The 25,518-nt window shown below is 37.4% G+C and overlaps 1 protein-coding gene across 2 annotated transcripts in view; it reads left to right on the top strand.

Annotated features, from left to right (window-relative positions):
* Window positions 1-25,518, top strand: part of Tdrd1 (tudor domain containing 1) — a 46,793-nt gene that overhangs the window by 16,865 nt on the left and 4,410 nt on the right. For both annotated transcript variants that reach the window (XM_040273077.2, XM_040273076.2), the window contains exons 7-22: window positions 2,608-2,712; window positions 2,927-3,109; window positions 3,541-3,684; window positions 4,198-4,369; window positions 5,320-5,406; window positions 9,240-9,407; window positions 9,525-9,632; window positions 10,518-10,688; window positions 12,048-12,296; window positions 12,737-12,871; window positions 15,619-15,729; window positions 16,579-16,749; window positions 18,799-19,074; window positions 19,984-20,103; window positions 21,562-21,678; window positions 24,476-24,643. In XM_040273077.2, the coding sequence (XP_040129011.2) occupies window positions 2,608-2,712; window positions 2,927-3,109; window positions 3,541-3,684; window positions 4,198-4,369; window positions 5,320-5,406; window positions 9,240-9,407; window positions 9,525-9,632; window positions 10,518-10,688; window positions 12,048-12,296; window positions 12,737-12,871; window positions 15,619-15,729; window positions 16,579-16,749; window positions 18,799-19,074; window positions 19,984-20,103; window positions 21,562-21,678; window positions 24,476-24,643 (2,485 nt within the window). The remainder of the gene's footprint in view (window positions 1-2,607; window positions 2,713-2,926; window positions 3,110-3,540; window positions 3,685-4,197; window positions 4,370-5,319; window positions 5,407-9,239; window positions 9,408-9,524; window positions 9,633-10,517; window positions 10,689-12,047; window positions 12,297-12,736; window positions 12,872-15,618; window positions 15,730-16,578; window positions 16,750-18,798; window positions 19,075-19,983; window positions 20,104-21,561; window positions 21,679-24,475; window positions 24,644-25,518) is intronic.

The raw sequence follows: 25,518 nt of genomic DNA, 5'->3' as shown, positions 1-25,518 counted from the left end.
CATTTCTACATTTCCATTAATGTTTTTGTGGTGTTGTTTTTTTTGGGGGGGTGGTGGTTTACTAGTGATTGAACTCAGGGTCACTCAATCACTGAGCCACATCCCCTGCCCTGTTTTGTATTTCATTCATTCAGAGTTTCACTGAATTCCTTAGCGCCTTGCTTTTACTGAGGCTGGCTTTGAACTCAAAATCATTCTTCCTCAGTCTCCCAAGCTGCTGGGATTACAGGCTTGTGCCACTGTGCCCAGTGTCCACTAATGTTTAAAAACAAAAATTTCCTATTAAATCCACTTGCTTTAATGATGGGATTTGATGGATTTGGTAGTGGAGGTGTGTGATAATTTTTATTTACAGTCTTTCTCCCCACTGACTGTGTCAGTGCAAAATCACTTGGATTAGTTGAGGAGCCCTAATTAGTTGGCACCTGCGGGTGCCGGCTGTGAACAAACCCTGTAGGGATTCTGTGTAAGGAGAATTTTCTTCCTCTTACTAGCTCTCTTCTTTTTAAATAACTATAGGAGCTGAATAATTTATAATTTGAAAACCTTGTGTCCAACTATATTTATTTTTATTTATTCTAATTTGTTATATATGACAGCAGAATGCATTACAATTCTTAATACACATATAGAGCACAATTTTTCATATCTCTAGTTGTATACAAAGTATGTTCACACCATTTGTGTCTTTATACATGTTCTTAGAGTAATGATGTCCATTTCATTCCACCATCTTTTCTACCTCCATTCCCCCATCTTTTCTACCTCCATTCCCCCTCCCTTCCCCTCCTTCTCCTCTGCCCTATCTAGATTTCCTCTATTCCTCCCATGCCCACCCTCCCAGCCCCACTATGAATCAGCCTCCTTATGTCAGAGAAAACATTCAGCATTTGGTTTTTTGGGATTGGCTAACTTCGCTTAGCATTATCTCCTCCAACTCCATCCATTTACCTGCAAATGCCATGATTTTATTTTCTTTTATTGCCCAGTAATATTCCATTGTGTACATACACCACATTTTTTTATCCATTCATCTACTGAAGGGCATCTAAGTTGGTTCCACAGTTTAGCTATTGTGAATTGTGCTGCTATAAACATTGATTTGACTGTGTCCCTGTAGTATGCTGTTTTAAAGTCCTTTGGGTATATAGACCAAGGAGTGGGATAGCTGGGTCAAAAGGTGATTCCATTCCCAGTTTTCCAAGAAATGTCCATACTGCTTTCCAGATTGGCTGTACCATTTTGCAGTCTCACCAGCAATGTATGAGTATACCTCATCCCCCACATCCTCGCCAACACTTATTGTTGTTTTTATGCATAATAGCTGCCATTCTGACTGGAGTAAGATGAAATCTTAGAGTAGTTTTGATTTGGATTTCTCTGATTGCTAGAGATGTTGAACATTTTTTCATATATTTGTTGATTGATTATATATCACCTTCTGAGAAGTGTCTGTTCAGTTCCTTGGCCTATTTATTGATTGGGTTATTTGGGGTTTTTTTTGGTGTTTAGCTTTTAGAGTTCTTTATACACCCTAGAGATTAGTGCTCTATCTGATGTGCAAGTGGTAAAAATTTGCTCCCAAGCTGGAGGCTCTCTTCACCTCACTGATTGTTTCTTTTGCTGAGAAGGAGTAATTCTGGATTTTAATTCTTACGCTATAGGAGTCTTATTAAGGAAGTAGGGGCCTAATCTGATATGATAGAGATTTGGGCCTACTTTTTCTTCTATTAGACACAGGGTCTCTGATTTAATTCCTAGTTCCTTGATCTACTTTGAGTTGAGTTTTGTGCATAGTGAGAGACAAGGGTTTAATTTCATTTTGCTGCTTATGGATTTCCAGTTTTCCCAGTATCATTGTTGAAGAGGCTATCTTTTCTCCAGTGTGTTTCCAACTCATATTTAAAGATAAGTTTTAAACTGGGCACGGTGGCACATGCCTGTAATCCCAGCGGCTCGAGAGGCTGAGACCGGAGGATCGCAAGTTTAGAACCACTTAACACCTCGCTGTTGCACCCTCAGCAACAACGAAGTGTTAAGCAATTCAGTGAGACCCTGTCTCTAAATAAATACAAAATAGGGCTGGGAATGTGGCTCAGTGGTGCCCTGAGTTCAATCACCAGTACCAAAAAAAAAAAAAAAAAAAAAAAAAGCTACAATTTAGATTTCTGTAGTTCCTTCTAGCCTCTAGTTTGAAAAAAGAGTGTCTTGAGTTTTAAAGCTTTAAGAAATTCACATTTGCCTTTATTCCTGGTGAATTATTATCTTTTCTGACCTTCTCAAATATTTATTCTTACAAAAACATTAACAAGTACACATTTATAATTTAAAACTATAAATTTCATTTACAATTAAAAGTAGCTACTTTTTATTTTTTTTTAACGAATTCAACATTATCTTCCCTGTGATGCCCTCATTCTTGGGTGACCCCTGTGCTGTGTATGCTATCTGTACAAAATGAATTTCAGCAGCTCTTGGAGGCCATCCCTATTTCTGTTCTCTGTTACTTAAGCCTAAGAGTTAGGTTTATATGAGTCCTGCTGTTAGTGGCTACAATGTCGTTAACAGCCGTGCTTGTAAATAACTCCTTTGTGTTTTTCAAACCAGAGTGACTGTCCACTTGGGGTTACTAAAGAAATAGCCACTGATACTGAGAAAATAATGTTTTCTGACTTGAGAAGTCTACAACTCAAGAAAACCATGGAAATAAAGGTATTTTTTCTTTAATTGCCATAGATCCAGGACTATAGATTTTTATTTCATTTCCTATTTTTAAATCGAGTGCATATAGTAGCTATAAAATATCCAATTAAATTATTAAAGACTACAAAAACTATGACACTTTTTGTGTCTGAGTTTTAAAGCTTTAAGAAATTCACATTTGTTTTTATTGCTGGTGAATTATTATCTTTTCTGTCTTTGAAAGGGTACAGTTACTGAATTCAGACACCCAAGTGACTTTTATGTCCAGTTATATTCTTCAGAAGTTTTAGAATACATGAACCAGCTCTCTGCAAGTTTAAAAGAAACATATGCAAATATGGTGCAAGATGAAGATTATATTCCGGTTAAGGGGGAAGTTTGTGTTGCCAAGTACACAGTTGATCAGGTAACCTGTGATGAAATGAATTATTCAGTAAAATGTCCTGACATTGGTTGTCCCACCTTGTCTACACCAGAGCTGGTGAAGGCTGGGATGGCTCACAGCTAGACTCTTCCTCTCTGTTCCCTACACTTCCTCCTGCCCTAACCTTCTCCTCTGTTTATTGGTTCCTAAGTGGTTGCTGATCTTAGAGTTTGTGGTTATTTGTGTGGCTGAGACATCAGTGTAGAGTCTGCTGGGCTGGAATAGCTTAGGAATACTTGTGAATATTAAAGTGTCCTAATTAGATGATTTTAGGAATTTCTTAGCAAGATTTGTAGACATTAAAGTTGAGTTTTTGAGTGCCTTTCATTTATGTGGTCTGTTGTTAATACAGAGGTTCTTTGAGAATGTGGAATGCTATTTGGAAGCAAAATTCCATTATATTTCCTTTCCAGACCTGGAACAGAGTGATAATACAAGATGTTGATGTGCTACAGAAGAAGGTACAAGTCTTGTATATTGATTATGGAAATGAAGAAATAATTCCAGTAAACAGAATTCACCAACTGAACAGAAACATTGACTTGTTTCCTCCTTGTGTGAGTCTTTTACTTTCTAAACTCCCATCAGTGTCCCCAGGGAGCCGTTTCTTCAGGTTTAATGCTTGCTTCTGTTCTGCCAAGGTTTCATACTCATTGGAATATCTTCTACTATGTATATGAACACCCCTAGGCTCCACTTCAGTTATCCCTCATTTAGTTAAAAGTTCCTCAGGAAAAAAACTTTTAGGCATATCTTACCTATCTGGTGTTTACAAACTTTTTTTTTTCTATCTATTACTTGAAAGTAGCCAAATTTTTTTTAATAATTGAAGTCTAATCATTATTCTTGAATGAATTTCTCAAGCTTCAGGTACCAAAAGTTAGCTTTAAGAACAGAAGTACCAAGAGAGACAAATACAGTTATGCCTAAAATTGTTTATCTGGTTAGTACTTAGACTTTTGCTAAGTTTTTAGCATGAAAACATCATTTTTATTAAAATACTTAAAAATTAATTAGAAATTTTATTTATAAAATTCATTCATACTAATAACTTGCACAAAATTTTTTAGGCCATAAAGTGCTTTGTGGCTGGTGTTGTACCAGCAGAGGGGAATTGGAGCAATGATTGTATCAAAACTATTAAATCACTGTTCATGGAGCAGTTCTGCTCTATAAAGATTGTCGACATCTTGAATGAAGAAGTGGTTACCTATGCTGTAGATGTCATGCTACAAAATTCAGGTAAGATCTGAGTTTTCTTTTTAAATTAAAGATTTAATATTTTATTCAGTCCCCACCTGTCACTTGGAGAAGAAATATAACCACAAAGGTGAAGCCAAGTAAACCCTCTCTGGAGTCATTCAGATTGTGACTGAAAATGGAGGGTTGGATTGGCAGTTTATCAAAGACATGGCACAAATTCATAGAATTAGGTGATTTAAAAGGCCAGATTGGACAACATGGGAATAGCGATGATGTCATTCTCCTATTAGTACAGCCGTTATGATGTACGCTCTTGGTTTCTCCTTCATTGCTGAAATTCCTGAATTTCTCACTGAATCCACTCATCCTCATCTGCCCCCCAGTCCTGCGTTCACTAGTGTGCAGTGTGTGAACTGTGGCAAGGAAGCGCTGGGGATGGAGTTCCGTAGCAGTTTGGGAAGTGGCTTCTGTCAGTCTGCATGCAGTTGCCTGTTGGTTTTCCCTCTGCTTTTATGGACTATGACATGGGTGACTTGGCAGAAAACGCAGTTAATCTGTTGAACTTAAGTATAAAATCTTTTGTTGCTTGTTATGTATATTTCATGTTATGATTTCACCTCTTGGTTGTTATTTCAGGGAACTGAGCTTCATGTCAGGGCTGACGAGCCCTTGTTTCAGCCAGACTGTCAGTCTGAGAAAAAGTAGTCTTATGTCTTATTTTTTTCTCATAAATAGTGGTTATTCTAAGCATTCTTGTGGGGTAGTAACTGAGAAATCTTTTCATTCAGTTTACCATTGTGCTACTATGGGATTTTTATCTCGATTTTTAAAACTGGACATTACTAAACTGTCTTGCCCATAACAAGTGACCTGGTAAAACATACCAGTGTGTTAATAGTTGTAATCTCTGCATCATGTTATTAACTTGTTTATTTTTAATGCTTTGTACAGTGTCTCAATAAAGATATATGTTCTTAATCACTTTTTAGGAAAATTTTTAGACCATGTACTTGTAGAAATGGGATATGGTTTGAAACCCAAAGGACAAAATTCTAAGAAACAAAGCACAGATCAAAGTGAGTATTCAGATGAATATAAATATGTAGTGGCTTCAGTTATCGAAGAGCTTCTTCTCTTCTAAATCAAAAAGGCAGGACTGTAGCACTGCCCACACTAGTAATGGTGACAGTCCTTCTGTAAACTATAAGAAGGATGGTGTTTTTCATTTAGTAATATTTCCAATCTGTCTTCCCTGCCAGTCTCCTTCTCTGTGTCTAGATTAATCCTTAACATGGTAATTATCATTAGTATAAAGTATTAAATATGACACTTTAGGCTGAGAACTTTTTAGCTCACATTTCCTTAGTTTAATTTGGTACTTTTCTTTATTTGAGTATTCCTATCAATAATATGTAGATCTTTAAAATTCTGTGTTTGTTTTTTACTTCTTGTTTACATGTGTGTGGTTTTTCATTTAGTTTAAACAGATCAAGAAATTTTATCCTCAGAATTTTATTTTCTCATTGCCTAGGCATATGTTTCTTTTTAAAATATTTTTTTAGTTATAGTTGGACACAATATCTTTATTTATTTTTATGTGGTACTGAGGATCGAACGCAGTACCTCACAATGCAAGGTGGGCGCTCTACCACTGAGTCACAACCCCAGCCCTATGTGTCTCTTTATAGCCTGTTTTTCCTTTACTTTATTCCTTTACTAATTACTTTGAGTGTAGACATGATTCATTGCCTCTTGCTAATGCATCCAGAGGTGATGCCAGATTCATGATTGGTCACATCCTGCCACATAGACTAACCTGACTCATCGTGAAGTCTGCCTTCCCCCTTAGTCTTCCATCCCTTGCCCTGTCTTTGTTGATTCTTCTGTCCAAATATGTCTTTTTTTCCCCCTTTCTGTTCTAGCTACCATTTCCTTAGTTCAGGAATCCTCCTCATTCATGGTTAGTTGAAGCAGCCTTCTAGTAATGTCTTTTTTTCTCCTGTCCATTCTCTTGGTACTTGCCCATGTGGTATCCCTAAGACACAAATCTCAGGGCAACAGCTCTGCTGAAAAGCTTTCAGTAGGTCTTTGTCATCTAGAGGAGAAAACCAAACATATAGTGGTAGTAATGGTTGAAACTAAGTGTTGGTGGTGCAGAGTGAGGAAAAATAACGAGGAAGGTAAATCTGGAGTCTATAATATAGTGAGAAGGTGTGGTGGAAAAGGTGAGAAGAGAGGGCGGGAAAGTTGGTCAGAGGAACTAAAGCGTAAATGCTTCTGGGGGAGGGGCGTCATCTGCTTAGAAGGAACAAAGAAATCCAGTGACGGGTATTTGCTTCACCATGGTATCATGGAGGTGCCTTCAAGAAGTATGTTGTGTGGTTGGTACAGACACGGAGGAGCCCCTAGGAAGGGTACCTGACCAAGACTTGGCGAGAAACCTCCAAGTGCTGCCACACTGAGCAGGAAGTGTCAGGTTCTAGTGGTGAAGCATGTGCTCCTAGAAGAAAGCACACATATGTAAAGTCCTCAAGACATAAGAGTATGTTGGCCTGAAAAAAATGAAAAATAGGTATGGCTGGAGTCTACCGTTGAGGAGTTGACCATAGGATAAGGGAACAGAGGTTGGGAGGTTAGCTAGAGTAGACAGGTCTAGGGAACAGTGATCAGGTGATGGGGAATGGAAGGGTCAGGGGATCTGGAGTCGTGACCCCTGTTACTCCAGTGGTTTTTGTGGGTATGAGGGAAAGACTTAGAAATTAGAGAAGATAAGCAGAGCTGGGTGCCACTGCAGCTTGGGAGACTGAGGCAGGAGGTTCACAAGTTCAAAGCCAGCCTAAGGAACTTAGCAAGACCTTGGGTTTAATACTCAGAACCAGAAAAAAAATAATATTAAAATAGGAAGAGGGGCTGGGGGGCTCAGTGGTAGAGCGCTTGCCTAGCATGCGTGAGGCACTGGGTCCGATCCTCAGCATCACATAAAAATAAAATAAAAGTATTGTGTCCACCTACAACTAAAAAATACTTTTAAAAACAAAAAAAGAGGAAGAGAGGAAATGTTGTCAAACTTTCTTAATTTGAGCTTTCTTAAGAATATAGCTTTGATCCTAGCACAGAATCCAGCCTCTACTTCTGTCTTGCCACTTTGTGCCTGGCCCAGTTGAGAAGCTTTCAACCTCCCCTTTCCCCATCACCGTAGAGTCAAGAGGAGCCAGGTCTGAGGACTCTGTGTACGTTGGCCTCCCTTCTGCTGAAGTGCTCTTGTGCCTGGCTCCACTTAGGGTGTCTGTGTCGTGATTGAGCAGCCCCTGGATAGCCTGCCTTCCCTTGTGGTATTGATCACATTGTCACTCCTGATGTGAACATCATCTGTATCCTCCAAGACCTGGATCTTCCAAGGAGCATGGACCACAGCCGTTTACTTATTTAATGGCCTCTCTCCATTTTTTAGCATGGCATCCTTCATGTTGAATATATAACTTAAAAACCCACCAAATACCCTGAGAAGACCTTCTGATGGACTCGCACAGCTGAAGGAGGCCATCAAGAGGATTCCTCCCCTCCCCCTGTCTAAATGTGAGGACGCAGGGCTAGAGTTGTGGCTCAGTGGCGGATAGAGCGCTTACCTAGCATGTGTGAGGCACTGGCTCGATTCTGAGCACTACATTAAAAAAATCAATAAAATAAAGATATTGTCTGAATAAACGTGAGGACACAGACGCAGCAGGTTACCCTAAGACAGGAGGATATGGCCCAAACGTAGGCCCCTCACCCCAGGGCAGTGCTCTTCCCCTCACACCATTCGTCTTTTCCTGTGAATCCACAGGGCAGTGGTTCATTCTTCCTGTTGCTGAGTTTTGCTCTTGCCTCCTCCCTATGTTTTGATTTTTTTTCTGAAAAATGTTTCAGTTTCTCTCTTGAATTTATCTTGGCTAATGTTTGGCGCCAATTATCCATTTCAAAGGGATTTCTGACATAACTTCAGGTATCCTTATAACGCACTAGGAGCTCATTCCTAGGCACTAGGCACCATGATCCCTCCACTTCTGTGGTCAGTCATTTCCCCTTGGTCTTCAGAGTCGGGCTGCCTAGGTGCCTGGCGACACTTGTTTTCCTTGGCAGATCGGCAGTACTCTAGATGCCTGTTTTCTCATATTTCTGAGTCAAAACAATGAACCTGACCATAGTTCGGTCTGAATAGTGTCTTCTTGGCTCCTTAAAGCAGTATTTTGTCTTTCAGGATTCTGGTATGTTGGTGGTATCATGAGATTCCTGAGTCTTGATCCTGAAGACACATTCCTTGAGAACTTGGAATTTTATAGGCCGTGTGCTTTTGTCATTCCTGATAATTTTCTTATGTTCTAAGTTATTTTTCTGGTGCTCAACATCTTTTCTCCTTCAAACTCTTCAGTCAGTTCTGATTTATTTCACTTGACTTGACACCTATGTTACTTGTTCATTTTTTTAACTGTTTAGTGCATTTTAAACATTTTTATTTCAAAATTTATTTTGTTATAATAATAATTGTTTCCTATGGTATTTATCATTTAATTATAGAATGGGTCCTATGCAGGTGTGTTTCTACTTCATCATGTGAGCCTATTTCAGTTATATATTCTTGGACTCTAAGATTATGTAAAGATTCTATTTATAGAACATTTCAACTAAATCTGAATTTTCTTTTTATGCCACTAATTTTCTTGGTCCTAGTCTAACTTTGAGTGATGTAGGAAACTGGCTTCATCCGTCCATCTTCAAAGGGAGAAATACCGTGGGTTCTCATACTACCATCTTGAGGAACCTTGCCCAGTCATACTCATATTCTCTTTTTAAAAATGATTGAAGTGTGCATATTTTTTCTAAACTTTTAATGAAACCAAAATGACTTATTTTTGTATTTTCTGATAAGGCGATCCTGAAGATATTGGAAAAATGACAGCTGAAAATAAAATTGTTGTAGACAGAAGTGACCTAATCCCCAAGGTGCTAACTGTAAATGTGGGTGATGAGTTCTGTGGTGTGGTTGCCCACATTCAAACACCAGAAGACTTCTTTTGTCAACAATTACAAAGTGGCCGTAAGTAAATTGTCTTGATTGGTTGTATCATAACAACAAACTTCATGAGACTCAACATGCAAAAATAAATTTAAACTATACCTTATCTGTTGTTGAAGATGTGATCTGTATCTGCAGATAAGCTTGCTGAACTTCAGGCGGCGCTCAGTGAGTACTGTGGTCAAGCATCTCCACGCTCTGATTTTTATCCGACCATTGGTGATATATGTTGTGCTCGGTTCTCAGGTAAGGAAAGAGCATCATTGAAAGTTTTACTTATAGTTGAGTAAAACAATTGAAACAGAAACATTGGTTCACACTGAATAGCTACATTTGAAGCTTAAGTATTAAAGTGTGTCAGTTACATTTTTAAATACATCCAGTTAAACTGGATCAAAAGAGTGTGGATCAATAGGTGTGAGGGCAGAGAGCCCGTGAGCATCAAAGGGGTGGATAGAAAGGATGTTCTTATTATTATTTAGTGTTTGGAGATTGGTTTAGATAGTTCCATTTACATAAATATGGGACGTAGGGACCCACCTTCCCCCGACACACACATTCATGTCTTTGCCAGTTTTATTTGGGATAGCACGGGGTCTGGAAGCCTAGAGCTGTTGTGTGCAGCCTCTGTAGCTGCAGCAGTCTTGCCTTGTGATAGTCTGTTTCTGTTGCTATCATTGAGGGGGAGGCCCTGCTGCCTCATGGAAGGAGAGGGGCAAGAACAGGGCAGCCCCCAGAACATGAGTTGTTTGGCTGGTGGAGTCCAGTTGACTCATACTGTCGGTGTTCTAGAAATAGCCCTGCTGAATGCCTTAGCAAATGGTATTGATCAAGACCTGGGGATTCATGTGATCACATGCACTCCATCCTACTGAGCTGTCCACTGAAGAGATAATGCACATAAGTAAATAATGATAACATATGATTAATTAGTAAGCTATTAATAAAGGTTACATTTTAGGAACTGAAGACTTCAGATAGCAAAACAGACAATGTTTAGTAAGCAGACATTTTTCAGTAAAGCTTGTTATTCTGTTAAAGTAAAACTTACAAATGATCATCTCTAATGTGAGGAGTTTTTATTTTTATCTTCATTAGAAAATTATTTGAGACTGAGTCTCTTTGTTTCAGAGGATGACCAGTGGTACCGTGCCTCCGTTCTGGCCTATGCTTCTGAAGAATCTGTACTTGTTGGCTATGTTGATTATGGAAACTTTGAAATCCTTAGTTTAACAAGACTTTGTCCCATAATTCCAAAGTTGTTGGAATTGCCAATGCAAGCTATAAAGTGTGTGCTGGCAGGTATGACATTTTTATTCTGTCCCTTAAAATATTAAACCCTAAAGATGAAAATTGAAACATGAGGCAGGGAAAACATGCTTATCAAAACAATAAGAACGTTATGATCACATGCTTAAGAATTGTTACTATACATGTTATTTTTCTCATTGAGATTAGGAGTTTCTTTCCAGATCAGTAAATTGGCTCCAGCAACTTAAGTATACCATATTTTAACTAGTATACAGTATTAGGTGTTTCCAAGCTTTTGTTGTTAGTAGTGTTCTTTTGGTTACATTTTGCATTATATCCAAGATTATTTCCTTAGGGTATGTTGCACAATGTAATTATATTGCAAGTGCTTCTTTTAGGACAAGCTCCCCCAGGTGGATTGGGGGTGTTAGTGAGTGTGCTGCTTTTCACATGTACATCTTCCTCCAGGAAGAGTGGAAGTAGTTTATGCAGCCTCCAGAAAAGCACAAGAGTGAATTTCTTTACTCATTCATGCACCACAGAGATAGATTTATATTATATCACCTTAGCCAATTCTGATAAGTTAAAAGCTTAACTATTTCAGCCTTCCTCAATACCAGAAGTTGAACTCTTTTTGTAAATGACTTGGCTCTTGTGTTTTATGAATGGACTTAGGCAGAACCTCACCAGTATTGATTTGTAAGCAACCTTTCAGTACTGACTTGTGCTATAGATGTTGCATGTGTTAATATGAGATCAATGTTTCTTCCTGGAATTTTTTTATAAATTTGTTTATGATTTTCTTAATAACTGTATTTGGTTATGATTTATACACTATCAAATTTAGTTAAATAATTTTAAATTTTAGTAACTTGACCAAGTTGTGCAGCTACCACCATGATCCATGCTCCACTTTTAGAACATTTCCATAACCCCAGTGAGATCTCTGTGCCTGTTTTACTGCTAAGCCTTGCTTCCCAGACAATAGCTAAACTGTATTTTGTCTTTGTAGAATCTGCTTTTCTAGACTTTTCTAATTGTGCTGCAGTTTATACAATGAATCAAAATCCATTCTGCTATCATATATACGCAATTAAAATAAATATATATGACTGCAGAATGGATTTCGATTCATTGTATACAATTGCAGCACAACTTTTCATTTCTTTGGTTGTACATTCTGGACATTTTGTATCAATGGGAATTATGATTTTTTAAAATATAGAAGCATAGAAGCTTTTTGGGATTTTTCTTAATTCTATAATTTTCATATTTAGAAAATCCTTTTGCTCAGTACTGTACTATTTAGTCCCAGTGCTTGCCATAGATTTAAATTAAAATTGTGGAAATGAGGAATGTCAAAATATTGGTTTCAGGAATCATTCTAACATTTAAAAAATTCTTTGTTAGGAGTAAAGCCATCATTAGGAATTTGGACTCCAGAAGCTATTTGTCTCATGAAAAAAATTGTACAGAACAAAATGGTCACTGTGAAAGTGGTAGACAGGTTGGAAAATAGCTCCCTGGTGGAACTCACAGACAAGTCTCTGACACCCAGTGTCAGTGTCACCAGAGCGCTCATAGACGCTGGCTTTGCTGTGGAGGAAAAGGAGATGGCGACAGATAAACCCAGTGGCATGAAAAAAGCCAGTGGCAGTGGTAAGTTGAAGTGCCTATGAGGTTTCCCGTCTGTGCTGGAGTTCAGGTGGTTCTGCTGGTGGGTTCTTGTGCTTAAGAGTGGGTGTTGAGTGCCTGTCTTCCCCCTTATTTATTTATTTGGTACTGGGAATTAAACTCAAGGGCATCTACCACTGAGCTACTTCCCCAGTCCTTTATTTTTTATTTTCAGACAGGGTTTTGCCCCAAGTTGATTTTGAACTTGCAGTCCTCCTGCCTTGTCTCTCAAGTTTCTAGGATCACAATCATGTGCCATTGGCCCAGCTATGAAACTGGCTTTTTAAGGTTAACTTTCCATTAAAGTCACTCATAATATCAGTGGAAATTTACTTCTTCAACAGATTTCTGAGCAACCCACTTTCTGCCACAGCCTCCCCCAACTCTGTTCATTTCTTGTGCAAAATCTTTGATTACTTTTACAGTTCCCTTGGGTGTAGAAGAAGTAAATCCATTGAAGTGGACATGGGTTGAGCTTGCTATTGACCAAACAGTAGATGTCGTGGTCTGCATGATGTATAATCCTGGAGAATTTTATTGCCATGTCCTTAGAGAGAATGGTAAGTTGACTGCTCTTGTTTGTTTCTTTTTACAAATACATTGACATATATGATAATTTATGAGTTTGTTAATAATAAAAGTATTCTCTGAGGAGGTCCAAATGAGAATTGGTATTTCTAAGAGAGATTTGGTTATACTTAGTGGCCTTTTATTTGTCTTAATCTATTGTTTCTACTTTTACTAACCTTTTTTTTTATATTTAAACCAATATAGATTTCATAGAATGTCTCCTAAATTCATTTTTTGAATTAAATGTAATTATTGATTTTATTGACATATTACATTCATGTGGATAATTACCCGCATAGGAGAATAGCATAATGATTATGACAAGGTTAACACACTTTAGTGTGTGCATTTCTATGGATGGGATCCAGGGGCTCACACATGCTAACCAAGTGCTCTACCACTGAGCTACATCTTACATTGAGACAGGCTAGTCTCAAACTTGTACTACCCTCCTGCTCAGCCTCCCAAGTACCTGGGATTATAGGTATGTACCTCTGGGCCAGCTAAGGTCAGCACACCTCTATAGCTGGTCTCTAAGTCAAGACATAGAACATTACCAGTATCCCAGAAGTTTCCTTTATGTCACCTTTTATCATTGCCCCTTCTCTTTTTTTTCCAAAAGGAAACCCTATTCCACCTTCTTATAGCATCAATTAGTTTTTCCTTGTTTTGTACTATATGTAAATGGAATCATACAATACATGCTTTTCTTTGTTTTGTGTGGTTTTAATGCTGTGAGAGTGGTGTTGCCTGTAGCTGTGCCTATGCCACACTCCGTTGTACTGCAGCCTGGTATTCCTTTCTACCATTGGATATCTGTCTGGCTTTCAGTTGGGGCTATAAAATGATATTGGAGTGAACATTCTAGTACAATTTGGTAATCATGCATTTCTGTTGAGTCTATACCCAGGAATGAAATTCCTGGGTCATAAGGAGGATGCATGTTTTCAAAGCAGTGAATGCCAGTTTCCAAGTGATTTTAAAAATTGTTAGAGATTTCTGATTGTTCTGGATTTGTACAGACTACTTTGTATTTTCATTTTTTGTTTAATTCACTCTGATGGGCAGCATTGATTTTTAACTTTTCTAAAATCCTCTGTCAAGATTCAGACATTAAACTAGATAACTTACATTCCATTCTGAGGTTTCTGAGTTTTGTAATTCTTTCATTCAAAATCACCTGGTTGATGGGACCACTATTTCCTATAGTGAAAAACTAAATTTTTTCCTTTTAATTTATTTTCACAGGTGATTTTATAAGCATGTTGGTACAAAACTCAAAAGTTAGTAAAGAGTATAGAGTGGAAAGTTAATTTACCACTTCCTTTCCTCAGTTTTCTAAATGTCTTTTCAGAAATATTTTATTCATGCTTACATGATTTCTTTATTCCTAACTGATAAAACAGTGTAAATCACTTTCATACTTTACTTTTCTCCCACTGTATCTGGTAAATAAGTTCACATAGTGATTTCTCCATTGACTTTCTTTTTGATGCATTATTAATTTTGGAATTATTTACAGAGAATTGGGCAGAGGTGGAATGGTCCTGCACACTTCTCATACTTAAGTGTGACTTAAACACCTTAGTAGTTAACACAGGGCATGATTGTGGTGCATTTGTTACAACTGAGAGACCAGCAGTTTGTCACTAGCAACTGAATGCCAGACTTGGCTTGTATCTTGCAAGGTTTCCTCTCATCCTTGCTGTATTCCAGGTCCAGCCCAGGACACCTCATTGCTGTTTAGTCTGCATTCCACTCTTTGTCAGGGTCACAAGTCTTCCATCACATGGATTTATGCTAGTTTAATTAATCTAGATGTGGATGAAGAATTAGTTTCCAGGCTTTTATTACTAAAATGCTCCTTGTACTCTGATTTTACTCTAATAGTATGTCCTTGGGACAGATCCTGAAAATTGTCATCCTTGGGTCAAAGGATATGTGGCTGGCCAGGAGCCCTGGAACAGCAACAGTGTGCCACGTTCTAAACCCTTTCCAATATAGAGTCCTCACACTTTTTTATTTTAACTAACCTGAAAGGTGAAAACTCTAAACTGGTTATGATTAAATTTCCATTTCTTTGAGCCTTTGTTACGTAAGAGCCACTTGGCTGGCCCTTCACTGCTGCTTTACCTTACATTATAATGTGCTGCATGGTCTGTGTCTTCAAGCTGCTGCTGTTCTGCGGTGGCTCCCCTTTCTATTTCTCTGATCTGCCAGGCTTCTTCTCATCAGATGGTTTTTGGTTGCCTAATTCTGTAGCTCTGTACTGTGTCTCAGAGCTGCTTCTGCTTTTGGAGCACCCTTTGCTTTCCAGCAAATGTTCTGCACTTCTCTGTAAAGCCTCTAGCAGGAAGAGCTCATGAGCTCTCTGAATTTCCTCAGCTCTATTAACTTTGCTGTCAATTTAATAACTATGTTTATTCTTTCCAGGATATCTTTTATATAGCTTTATGTAGGGTTTATGTCATGTTTCCTATCACCTGCAGAGCTCATGTTGGTATACTGATGATAATGCTGTAGGATTGTGTCTCTGCCCAGTAAGTCCTTGGTAGTGGATTGAGAGTATTAACAATGACTTTTTGCTTAATAATTTTTTGGTAAGAAAAAATATTTGGTGCACTTAATGGTTGTTTGAAAAAGGTTTTTGTGATCAAAACATTTTCTGACTTTAAAGGAAAATTTGTGTTGGTATTTATTTTTAATATTAAATGCTATACATGTGTTTTATTTTTAGCTTTAAAGAAGCTCAATGATTTGAATAAATCATTAGCAGAATATTGCCAGCAGAAGTTGCCGAATGGTTTCAAGGCAGAAATAGGGCAACCTTGTTGTGCTTTTTTTACAGGTAAGCTGTCATTTTGACTATTACAAACTTTTGTTTCTTGACTTTCAGCTTTCATTTTTAGTGTGTATTTTATTTCTAGTTTTTAAGCACGTTTCTCATAACCAAAATTAAATGAGTGCTTCAGATATCAAGTGTTTTTCCTTTTAGTAACTCCAAATGTTTACCAAGGTTTTAGTTCTTGCTAAAACCTTAGTAAACATTATTTCAATGCTTTTCTTTCCAGAATTTCTGATATTAAATTAAGTTAGTAAAAGAGCTGTTTACAGAATAGAATAGACAATATGATTGATAATGTACATTCCATGTATGTATTATATGTCAAAATGCATTCTACTGTCATGTATGACTAAAAAAATAAATAAATAAAAATTTTAAAAAAGAGCTGTTTAATACAAGGTGGTTGTTTTTTCTGGTCCATCAGTTGATGTTAATTTTGAAAAGAATGCATTGGAACACATTTGCCAGAGTTTCAGTGCAAGAATCTCTCTATTCTTTTTAATATTATTTAGCCAAGTAACAGGTAAAACAATCTAAGCCATTAGTAGTATTATAAGCCTTTATCATTAACAAGAATGTTCAAGTTTTACCTCCACTTTCACAGTTCTGCTTTTTTGGCTAGCTTATGAATGAAATCTTTATATCAGATATAAAATTGTGGTACTAAAGTTTTGAAGATAGTTCTAAAAATGGATTTTGAAAAGTCTGAGTCTAGGGATTTTTAGTGAAAATCTGGGGAAAAGAGCAGACTTATTAGCACTTTATGTAAAGGTATTTTCCCCCCCAAGATAAAACCTTCAGACATTAACAGAAGGGAAGTGTTCCACATCACCAACTTTGTGTTAAATCCAGGCGATGGTAACTGGTATCGTGCTTTGGTCAAGGACATTTTACCAAGTGGAAACGTCAAAGTGCACTTTGTAGATTATGGAAACGCCGAGGAAGTTACTACAGATGAACTCCAAATGATACCATCAAAATTTTTACAACTTCCATTTCAAGGGATACAGTGCTGGTTAGCAGGTTTGTATAGAATAAAATTTTTTTAAAAAATTGTTTTTAAGAGAGAGAGAGAGAGAGAGAGAGAGAGAATTTTTTAATATTTTTTAGTTTTCGGCAGACACAACATCTTTGTTTGTATGTGGTGCTGAGGATCGAACCCGGGCCGCACGCATGGCAGGCGAGCACGCTATCGCTTGAGCCACATCCCCAGCCCCTGTATAGAATAAAATTTTTATCAGCTGTTTTCTAATATCAGGATATATAGCATTCTAACTAGTTACAGCTATAATTGTAACGTTTTATGTGAGGGATGTCTGGAGTTGATGTCAGACAAGGGGGTGGTGGCTGCTGCTTTCTAGTGCATTTTGCAGAATTCCTTAAGAGCCTCAAATGTTCAGAATTTTGATTTAGCAACTTTATTTCTAGTAATTTATCCCAAAGCACTTTGGGAGTGGCACAAAGTTCAGCTTTAAGGAAATACATTACACTGCTGCTTTACTGATAGCAAAACAACATCAGTTGGCTAAATGATAATCTGTATAGTGGCTAGTGATCGTACTTGTTTTACAGGGTTGTTGTGAGGATAGATTAATGTTTAGACATTCAAAGTTCCACTTATGTGTTTGCATTCTGTCATAAAAATGAAACAAAATTGTTAACAGGAAGATTGTGATGTAAGTGAAGAAAGCAAGTTTAAAAAGAGATGCAGGACAGCAATGTGATGCAAAGAACAGACTCTAGAGTCATCTCTGCCACTTAATGACTGTAACATTTATGCAAATTATTTAAACTTTCTGTGCTTTCATTTCCTTGTCCAGAAAAGAATATTGCCTTCCTCAGAATTGTTCAGAATAAATGAGATAAAGATATAAAGCTCTTAACTGTACTTGGCATTATACCTATATTCACTGTTACTATTTTTCAGTGCTGGGGATTGATCCCTTGCAAGGGCTAGTTGATAAGCATTCTACCACCAAACTACATGCCCAGCCCTTTTTGTTTTGAAACAGAATCTCACTAAATTGGCCAGACTTGCCTAGAATTTTCAGTCCTCCTGATTCAGCCTCCCAAGTAGCTGGGATTACAGATGTGAACCATCATATGTCTGATTTATAAACATTTCCTAGAGATATGTGTGTCTATGTGTGTGTGAATATACACATGTTTTTCCATCTGCACATAAAAACTGGAAGCAGCCAGGCACAGTGTTGCACACCTAAAGTCCCAGTTACTTTTTGGAAGTTTGGATTTCAAAATGTTAATAGTATATGTTAGAAACCATAGATAATCATCATCTTATCTTTTGTCTGTTTTCCTTCTATACATAAGTATATTTCTTTTTTAAAAAATATTTTTTAGTTGTCAATGAACCTTTATTATATGTTATTATATTTATTTTATTATATGTTATATGTGGTGCTAAAAATTGAACCCAGTGCCTCACACATGCTAGGCAAGCACTCTACCATCCCTTCCAATAAGTATGTTTCAGATTATTGTTCTTAATTATTATGTTTCTATGTCAGTGCTTTTTAAAATTTGGCCCCAAAATCTAGCAGCATATTAAATGAGAAATTCTGGGGCAAGACCCAGAAATCTCTCTCTCGCTCGCTCTCTTTTTTTTTTTTTTTTTTTTTTTGGTACCAGGGGTGCTTAATCAGAGTCACATCCCAGACCTTTTTTATGTTTTATTTTGAGTCAGGTCTGGCTAAGTTACTGAGGACAGCTTTGAACTTCAAGTCCTCCTGCTTTACCCTCCCTAGCCACTGGGATTATAGCATGAGCCCTCATGGCTGGACAGAAATCTGTTTTTAACAAGCCCTCTAAACTGAACCTGTAATTCAGCTCCATGGCTGAATTACAGATAGATAGATAGATAATTGAACAACAGATAGATGGATAGATAGATAATTGAACAACAGATAGATGGATAGATAGATAATTGAACAGGGTAAGCAGTTACTCAGAATTGCTGAATGGAATGGCAAGGACCCATCCTTGGCTACTACTATGGAAGCAAAAATGCAGCTTATGCATTGGATTCTTTTTATTGCTGTTCTTATTTTCCAGATATACAGCCTAGAAACAAACACTGGACTAAAGAAACCATAGCAAGATTTCAGATGTGTGTTGCAGGGATAAAACTCCAAGCCAGAGTGGTTGAAATCACTGAAAATGGGGTGGGAGTTGAACTCACCGATCTTTCCACTTCCTATCCCAGAATAATCAGTGATGTTCTTATTAATGAACATCTGGTTTTAAAAGCTGGATCCCCACACAAGGACATGCCAAATAATAGACCTGTTAATAAACGTAATCATCAAATTGACACCCAGGGGCTTCAAGGTAATACTTCTTTCCCTTTTTAAAAATTATAGTTCTATATAATAGTGGAGATATTGTGATGTATCCATATGTTCATACAACATGATTTGTTCCATTTCATTTCTTTTTTTAAAATTTTTTTTCTTAGTTGGACACAATACTTTTATTTTATTTGTTTTTATGTGGTGCTGAGGATTAACCCAGGGCCTCGCAGGTTCTAGGTGAGTGCTCTACCGCTGAGCCACGACCCCAGCCCCTGTTCCATTTCATTTCTTACTTCACCTGCCCTCCCTTCCTTTCTTCTCTGATCTATTTATTATTTATTTTAACTGGTACATTATATTTATACATAAAGTGGAATTCATTATGATCTATTCTTACATGCACTTAATTTGGTTGATTATCATTTCTCCGTTTCTCCTTTTAATTCATGTGTTATTTAAATTTGTTAGCCTTTGTTTTTATAGGCTATGAAAATTCTTCTATCTTAAATTACACAATTTTCCTGTAGAAATTTTGAGTATAGATTAATAATTGGTTATTAAGCTCCATATTTATTGAAATATTTTTAATTGATCAAACATTGTGCTCATTTTTTTGGTTATCAGGTAAATGTATATCATATGGGTATGTATCCCTTAAAGTTTGAGAAAATTTGAAGAATTATATTAAATATACTACATAAATGTCCTTTGGGAGTGTAATGGTTCAAGGATTCTCATTATAGACTGAACTTTTTTTTTTGAATAGTGTCCATATAATCCCTTAAATTGAACAGATTGTTTTGTGAAATACAGATTTTTCTTTTTGGGAATTTGGGAATGCTGATAATCGGCAGTTGATGAACAAATTGATTTGAACTAATAAATCACTGGGAAAGAAGAGTAAATTTTATCCATTTAATGCAAAACCTGTGTTTTATGACTTCAGCCACCTCTTCAGCAGAGAATTGGAAGACTATAGAATTGCCAGTAAATAAAACTGTGCAAGCAAGCATACTAGAAATCATAAACCCAAACCTGTTTTATGCCATCCCAGATGAGATGCCAGGTAAGGAACCAAATGGATCAACACATGTTTATTCTCCTCTTTTAAGCCGTGCAATGAAAGTGATCATCGTGAACTCCTCAGGAAGTGAAGGGAAGAAGAGGTGGGTGATGATTTTTAAGGAAGAATTGATCATAATGACTTAGGGCAAGTTTAGTTCCCAAAGCACAGATGTGAACAGAAAGGGAGCATCCTGCATCTATCACCCTCTCAGTGGCCTGGCCCTGAAAACCTACAGCTTTTTGTACTAAAACCAGTGCCCTTAATTATCATATAATTTTTTATTTAATATCATGTTATCTATACTGAATTGTATTCACTGAGCCTTACTTCCTACAATCTTTTGAGTTTGAACCAAAACCACTTCAAATTTATGGAAAGACTTAGTAATAAATTCCTAATCATATTTTGTCATATCTTAGAAACTTGAAATATACTGGAGATAATCATGAAGAAAATGCATGTTGAAGTGATTTTTAATTTTCCTTTTCTTCGTTTCATGGAAGTTTACAATTGAGGATCTCTTAAGTGTATGTGAAATTATTCTTAGTATCTGAAGGTGAATTTGGTTCAAGTTGGTGGTGTCCATTGAAATAATTTGTAGCTGAAATAATTAAAAGCTGAAAAAAACGAACCTTTCTTTCATATTGGCAGACCTAGAATTGTAGTAATACCAATAAAAGAATTGTAGTAATACCAATAAATTCTTAAATTTATCTCCAGTATTACAAAAACCATCTTTAATCCATATTGTAAAAAGCAGGGATTCAGGGTTATTTGATCCTGACCACATATGGCATGATGAATTGGAAATAACATTCAGGATGATTTTATTGAGTATAGGACACATACACCTAACTGTCATAAAGCACAGTTTAATAAGATTCATGGAGTGAACACATGAATGTAACCACCTGATCAAGAAATGGGCCCTTCATAGGTTTCTTTCACGCCTCCTCCCAGTTTTGCATTCCTTCTGCAAAAGGCAACCAATAGTGGATATATTTATTTTGAAAATATAATGTAACCAGGCATAGTGTCACACACCTGCAATACCAGCTGCTCAGAAGGCAGAGGCAGGGGCATTGTAAGTTCAAGGCCAGCCTGGGCAATTTAGCAAGAACTTGTCTCAAAATAAAAAGGGGTGGAGGATTTAGACCAATCGTAGAGAACTTCTGGGTTCAATACCTGGTACAAGCTCTAACACACACACACACACACACACACACACACACACACACACACACACACACACATATACATACACACATTCTTTCTCTCTCTCTCTCTCTCTCTATATATATATGTATATATATAGTTTGTGTAATATTTGTTATATATTTGTATATAGTGTGTATTTTAAATATGCAAAGGATTTTTATTAGACTTTGTATTCTTTTATATACTATTAGTAATAGCATTGGAAAGTTTTTCACAAGAGATTGCTTCTATTTCTTTTAGAAAATCAAGAAAAACTGTGTATATTGACAGCTGAATTGTTAGAATATTGCAATGCTCAGAAAAGCTGTCTGTCCTACAGACCAAAAATTGGAGATGCATGCTGTGCCAAATACACAAGTAAGTTTCTTAGGTAAAATATTAAAGGAAAAATGTTTAGTGTGCTCCCTTTTTTATGAGATTTTGTTATATTAGATGCATGTTTCATTTGGTTAGAGAAGAAATACAGAGTTGTGAATTTAATTCTTATATTGGTCATTCAGCATTTCTGTGCTTTGTAGATTATTTTTAGGCAAACTACACAAATATGTCAGTACTTACAGGTAACCATATTCTACTATGTAACATTAAGGATATACAGTCTAATATATATATATATATATATATATATATATATATATATATATATATATATGAATGTAAATTTACAATATATGAATTTACTGGAAGAAGAATGAATGGCCTCAGGAAGTCAAGACTAATTATAGTCTACTTTAACCACTCATGTTTAGTATTTCATGTTAACAGATTGCCATTGCTAGCAAATAACACTATTCTGGCTTGTTTCTAGGATTGAGGTGAAGTGGAACTGCAACCAGTTTACCAGACCTTTTAGGGTCTGTGTAGGGTCTGTTACTAGGGCCTGGGTGGGCATGGCTCCTGCCATTTTTCAGGCAGATGGGGCTGGTGGCAAGAAGGTAGCCCAGCAGTGCTAGAGCTGAGTTCACAGGGGAACAGGGCTGCTCTTGATCAGTAGCAGGACTGGGGCTCAGGTCAGCCTTCCCAGAACAACCCTCCTCAGACTTGGGCTCCTGGGGTCTTAAAACCACCTGCCTGAGACCCAAGGGAACTTCTGTTCTTAGATGGCACCATATTGTTGCTTTGGTGGGGAAGGGCACGAACTTGCTACACTTTCACCTTGCTGAAGACACTCCCTAGTTTTTTATGACAACTGGATTTGCACCGCCCCTCTTCCCCTCTTCTTCCCCTCTTTTGTTTCCCAATAGAAGTTGTGATTTTTAGTTAAATAAGTATTTATGATGACTTGATAAAGAGCTGAGCCATGCTGTAGTCCATGATTCTGGTTCTCATTTGCAACTTCTGTTGTTAATGTGTTATACTTTCCCTATCTCCAGTTCTCTGTATTAGCATAAATTCCCTCCAAGAACTCTGTGTACTTGATCAACTTTTATTCTACTCAAGACATCTTCAGCCCTGCTCCTATCCAGGCTGCTTGTCCTCCAGCCTGTGGCTGTCCTCTTGGGATTTCCCTTCCCCACTGAGCTTTGAAGACTGTTTCAGCACTCCCCCTCTGTTAACTGGATTTTTCCTTCTCTCAGCTCAACTTGATTGCTTTCACCTTATTTCCCTTTTGATTTTACTCCAATATTAAGGTGGATCTTATCTTTCAGAATCTGAGAAGGGTGTGAGTAAGATAAATTTCTTACTCCTATGTTTGAAAAAGTCTTTAACAGTTGATCAATAGCTTATCTGGGTGTATGATTCTAGATTAGAAGTCATTTTCCCCTTGAAATTTTGAAGGCATTGCTTTTATTGTGTTTTAGCTTTGGTGTTTTTTATCAAAAGGTAAACATTATCCCAGACTTTCCCAACTTTGTACATATTTTTAATCCTCTCTGGAACCTTCAGTATCCTCCTCTTGTATTTGAAATGCACAGTACAGCTTGGTGTGGTGCTTTCTTTGTACCTTTGCGCTGGGCACTCAGTGGAACCTTAAGTCCAGAAATTTATGGGCTTCAGTTTTTCTGAATTTTCCTGAATCAGTGCTTTCATTCCCTTCTTTTGTTTTCTAATGTTGGACTCAAAATCTTCTGCTCAATTTTGGTTTTCTTTCATTCTTTTCTCCTTTTTCAAGAGACCTCCTCAATTTCAACTTCCAGCTTTTCTCATTGAAGTTTTCATTTCAGATACCACATTTCTAGTTCCAGTGTCTTTTGATTTTTTCAGGTGTGTGTGTGCATATGTTTAATACTGTTCTGTTCTTATTTCAAGAAACGAGTGTCATTTCTCCAAGGATATTACATTTGTTCTTTCAATTTTCATTGTTTCTCCAAAGTCCTGTTTTGTTTCTTTTGCGCTTCTGTGGCACATTAGAGGCTTTCTTCAACTCTGTGGTGATCCCTTGTTATTCACATGTCTAAGATGGAACTGTGCGGTTCTTTGGGGATTTCTTTCTGAGTAGCTGGTCCACTATTGGTCTTGAGCAGGTTGATCTGGCTCTGCCGTTGTACTGGGCACTGCCAGGGTTGGCAGCTGGATGTGCTCTCACCTGGGCTGGTTGTCTGCTGCCCAGAGTGCTCCAGTTCTTAGCAAACTCTTCCTCCTCTGCTCAGTCTCACGTTCCCCACCACACGGTCTCTCTGGAAGAGGAATCTCTAGTCTTCTACAGTTGTAGGAGCAGTTGTCTGGAACCATTTCAGAAAGGTATGTGAAGCTGTATTAAAACATGTGAGCATAAAGCTTTTTAGTAACTTTAAAAATAGAGCTGGGAATGAGGACATTATAATATCTATCTTTACTCCTGCTTTTGAATGAGTAGCACCAGTTATTAAGCCTTGGGGTCTGGGGATTTGAGGTACAAACTGGGCTGCTGCCTGACCCCCAGCTTTGGCTAAGCTACCATGGATCTGATAAATCATTTCCATTCATACATCTGTTTTGCAGACTTCTGGTATTATATGAGTTTCTCTTTTGGTCACTGTACTTATGATTAAAAACAAAAATCCCATTGTCTTTTTAGTAGGATTTGGAAGGAATAGAGGTAAAGCTGGACTCTAACCATAAACCTTGGCATGAATTTTTAAGTGATGTGAATGTAATTTATGAAAAGGCATCTGAGGTAGGAGGGATTGTTGACTGATCTTCTCAGCTAAGCAAGCGTCTGTTCTGTTTTCAGGTGATGATTTCTGGTACCGTGCGGTTGTACTGGGGATATCAGACTCTGATGTGAAAGTGCTCTATGCAGACTATGGGAACATCGAAACCCTGCCTCTTTCCAGAGTGCAGCCAATTGCTGCCAGCCACCTGGAGGTCCCTTTCCAAATCATTAAATGTTCACTTGAAGGTAGATAAATCAGTTTCCACTTTGTGTGTCTTGTGAGATTGTTTTTCTCTTTGTTTCACATCTCTGAGTCTGAATCAGTTGTGTATTTTAAGTAATTGCTCAAATTTCTAAATGTCAAAAGAGTTTTCAAAGAAATTTCACATTATTTTTTAACTCTCACAAAAACTATACTCAGATGATCTGTCTTTGTTATGTGGCTTATTTTCAGAGCGTTGAGTTTCAGAGGTTGTTTTGCCCCCTCTGGAAAAGCTCTAGAAGTGCCTGGGGCAATGGTCTGACCCCCCTCTTCCAGGGTCTTGCTGCCTTGTCACAGCTCTCCTTAGGGACCAGAGACATTGCAAATGACACCATTCCTTTTTTTTTTTTTTTTAAACAACCTTTTTTTTTTTTTTTTTTTTTGAGAGAGAGAGAATTTCAATATTTATTTTTCGGCGTACACAACATCTTTGTTTGTATGTGGTGCTGAGGATCGAACCCGGGCCGCACGCATGGCAGGCGAGCGCGCTACCGCTTGAGCCACATCCCCAGCCCATGACACCATTCCTGACTGTCTTACTATGGTTACTACATTCCAGCTCCAGTTGGAATTTGAATAAAGTGAACTGAAATGTTTAAAGTAGCTTTTTACTCTTATTCCTGGTCTCTTTACTCAGCAACCTCATGGATAATATCACACTGATGACTTACAGTCTGATTTAGTTTTGCTCAAGAATTGGGAAATTCTTTATCACTGGATAAAGATGTTCCCCATTGGAACATTCAGAGCAAACATTGTTCCTGTTTTGTGCCCCCTAAGGCTAGATTAGTGCTCGGGGTCATCCATAAATATTTGTTGAGTAAATTTGAATTTTCTTATGCAATAGCAGTATTACATC

This window comes from Ictidomys tridecemlineatus, chromosome 1 (assembly GCF_052094955.1).
Source record: "Ictidomys tridecemlineatus isolate mIctTri1 chromosome 1, mIctTri1.hap1, whole genome shotgun sequence".
NCBI lineage: Eukaryota > Metazoa > Chordata > Mammalia > Rodentia > Sciuridae > Ictidomys > Ictidomys tridecemlineatus.
This window is presented reverse-complemented; position numbering and strand designations above follow the sequence as displayed.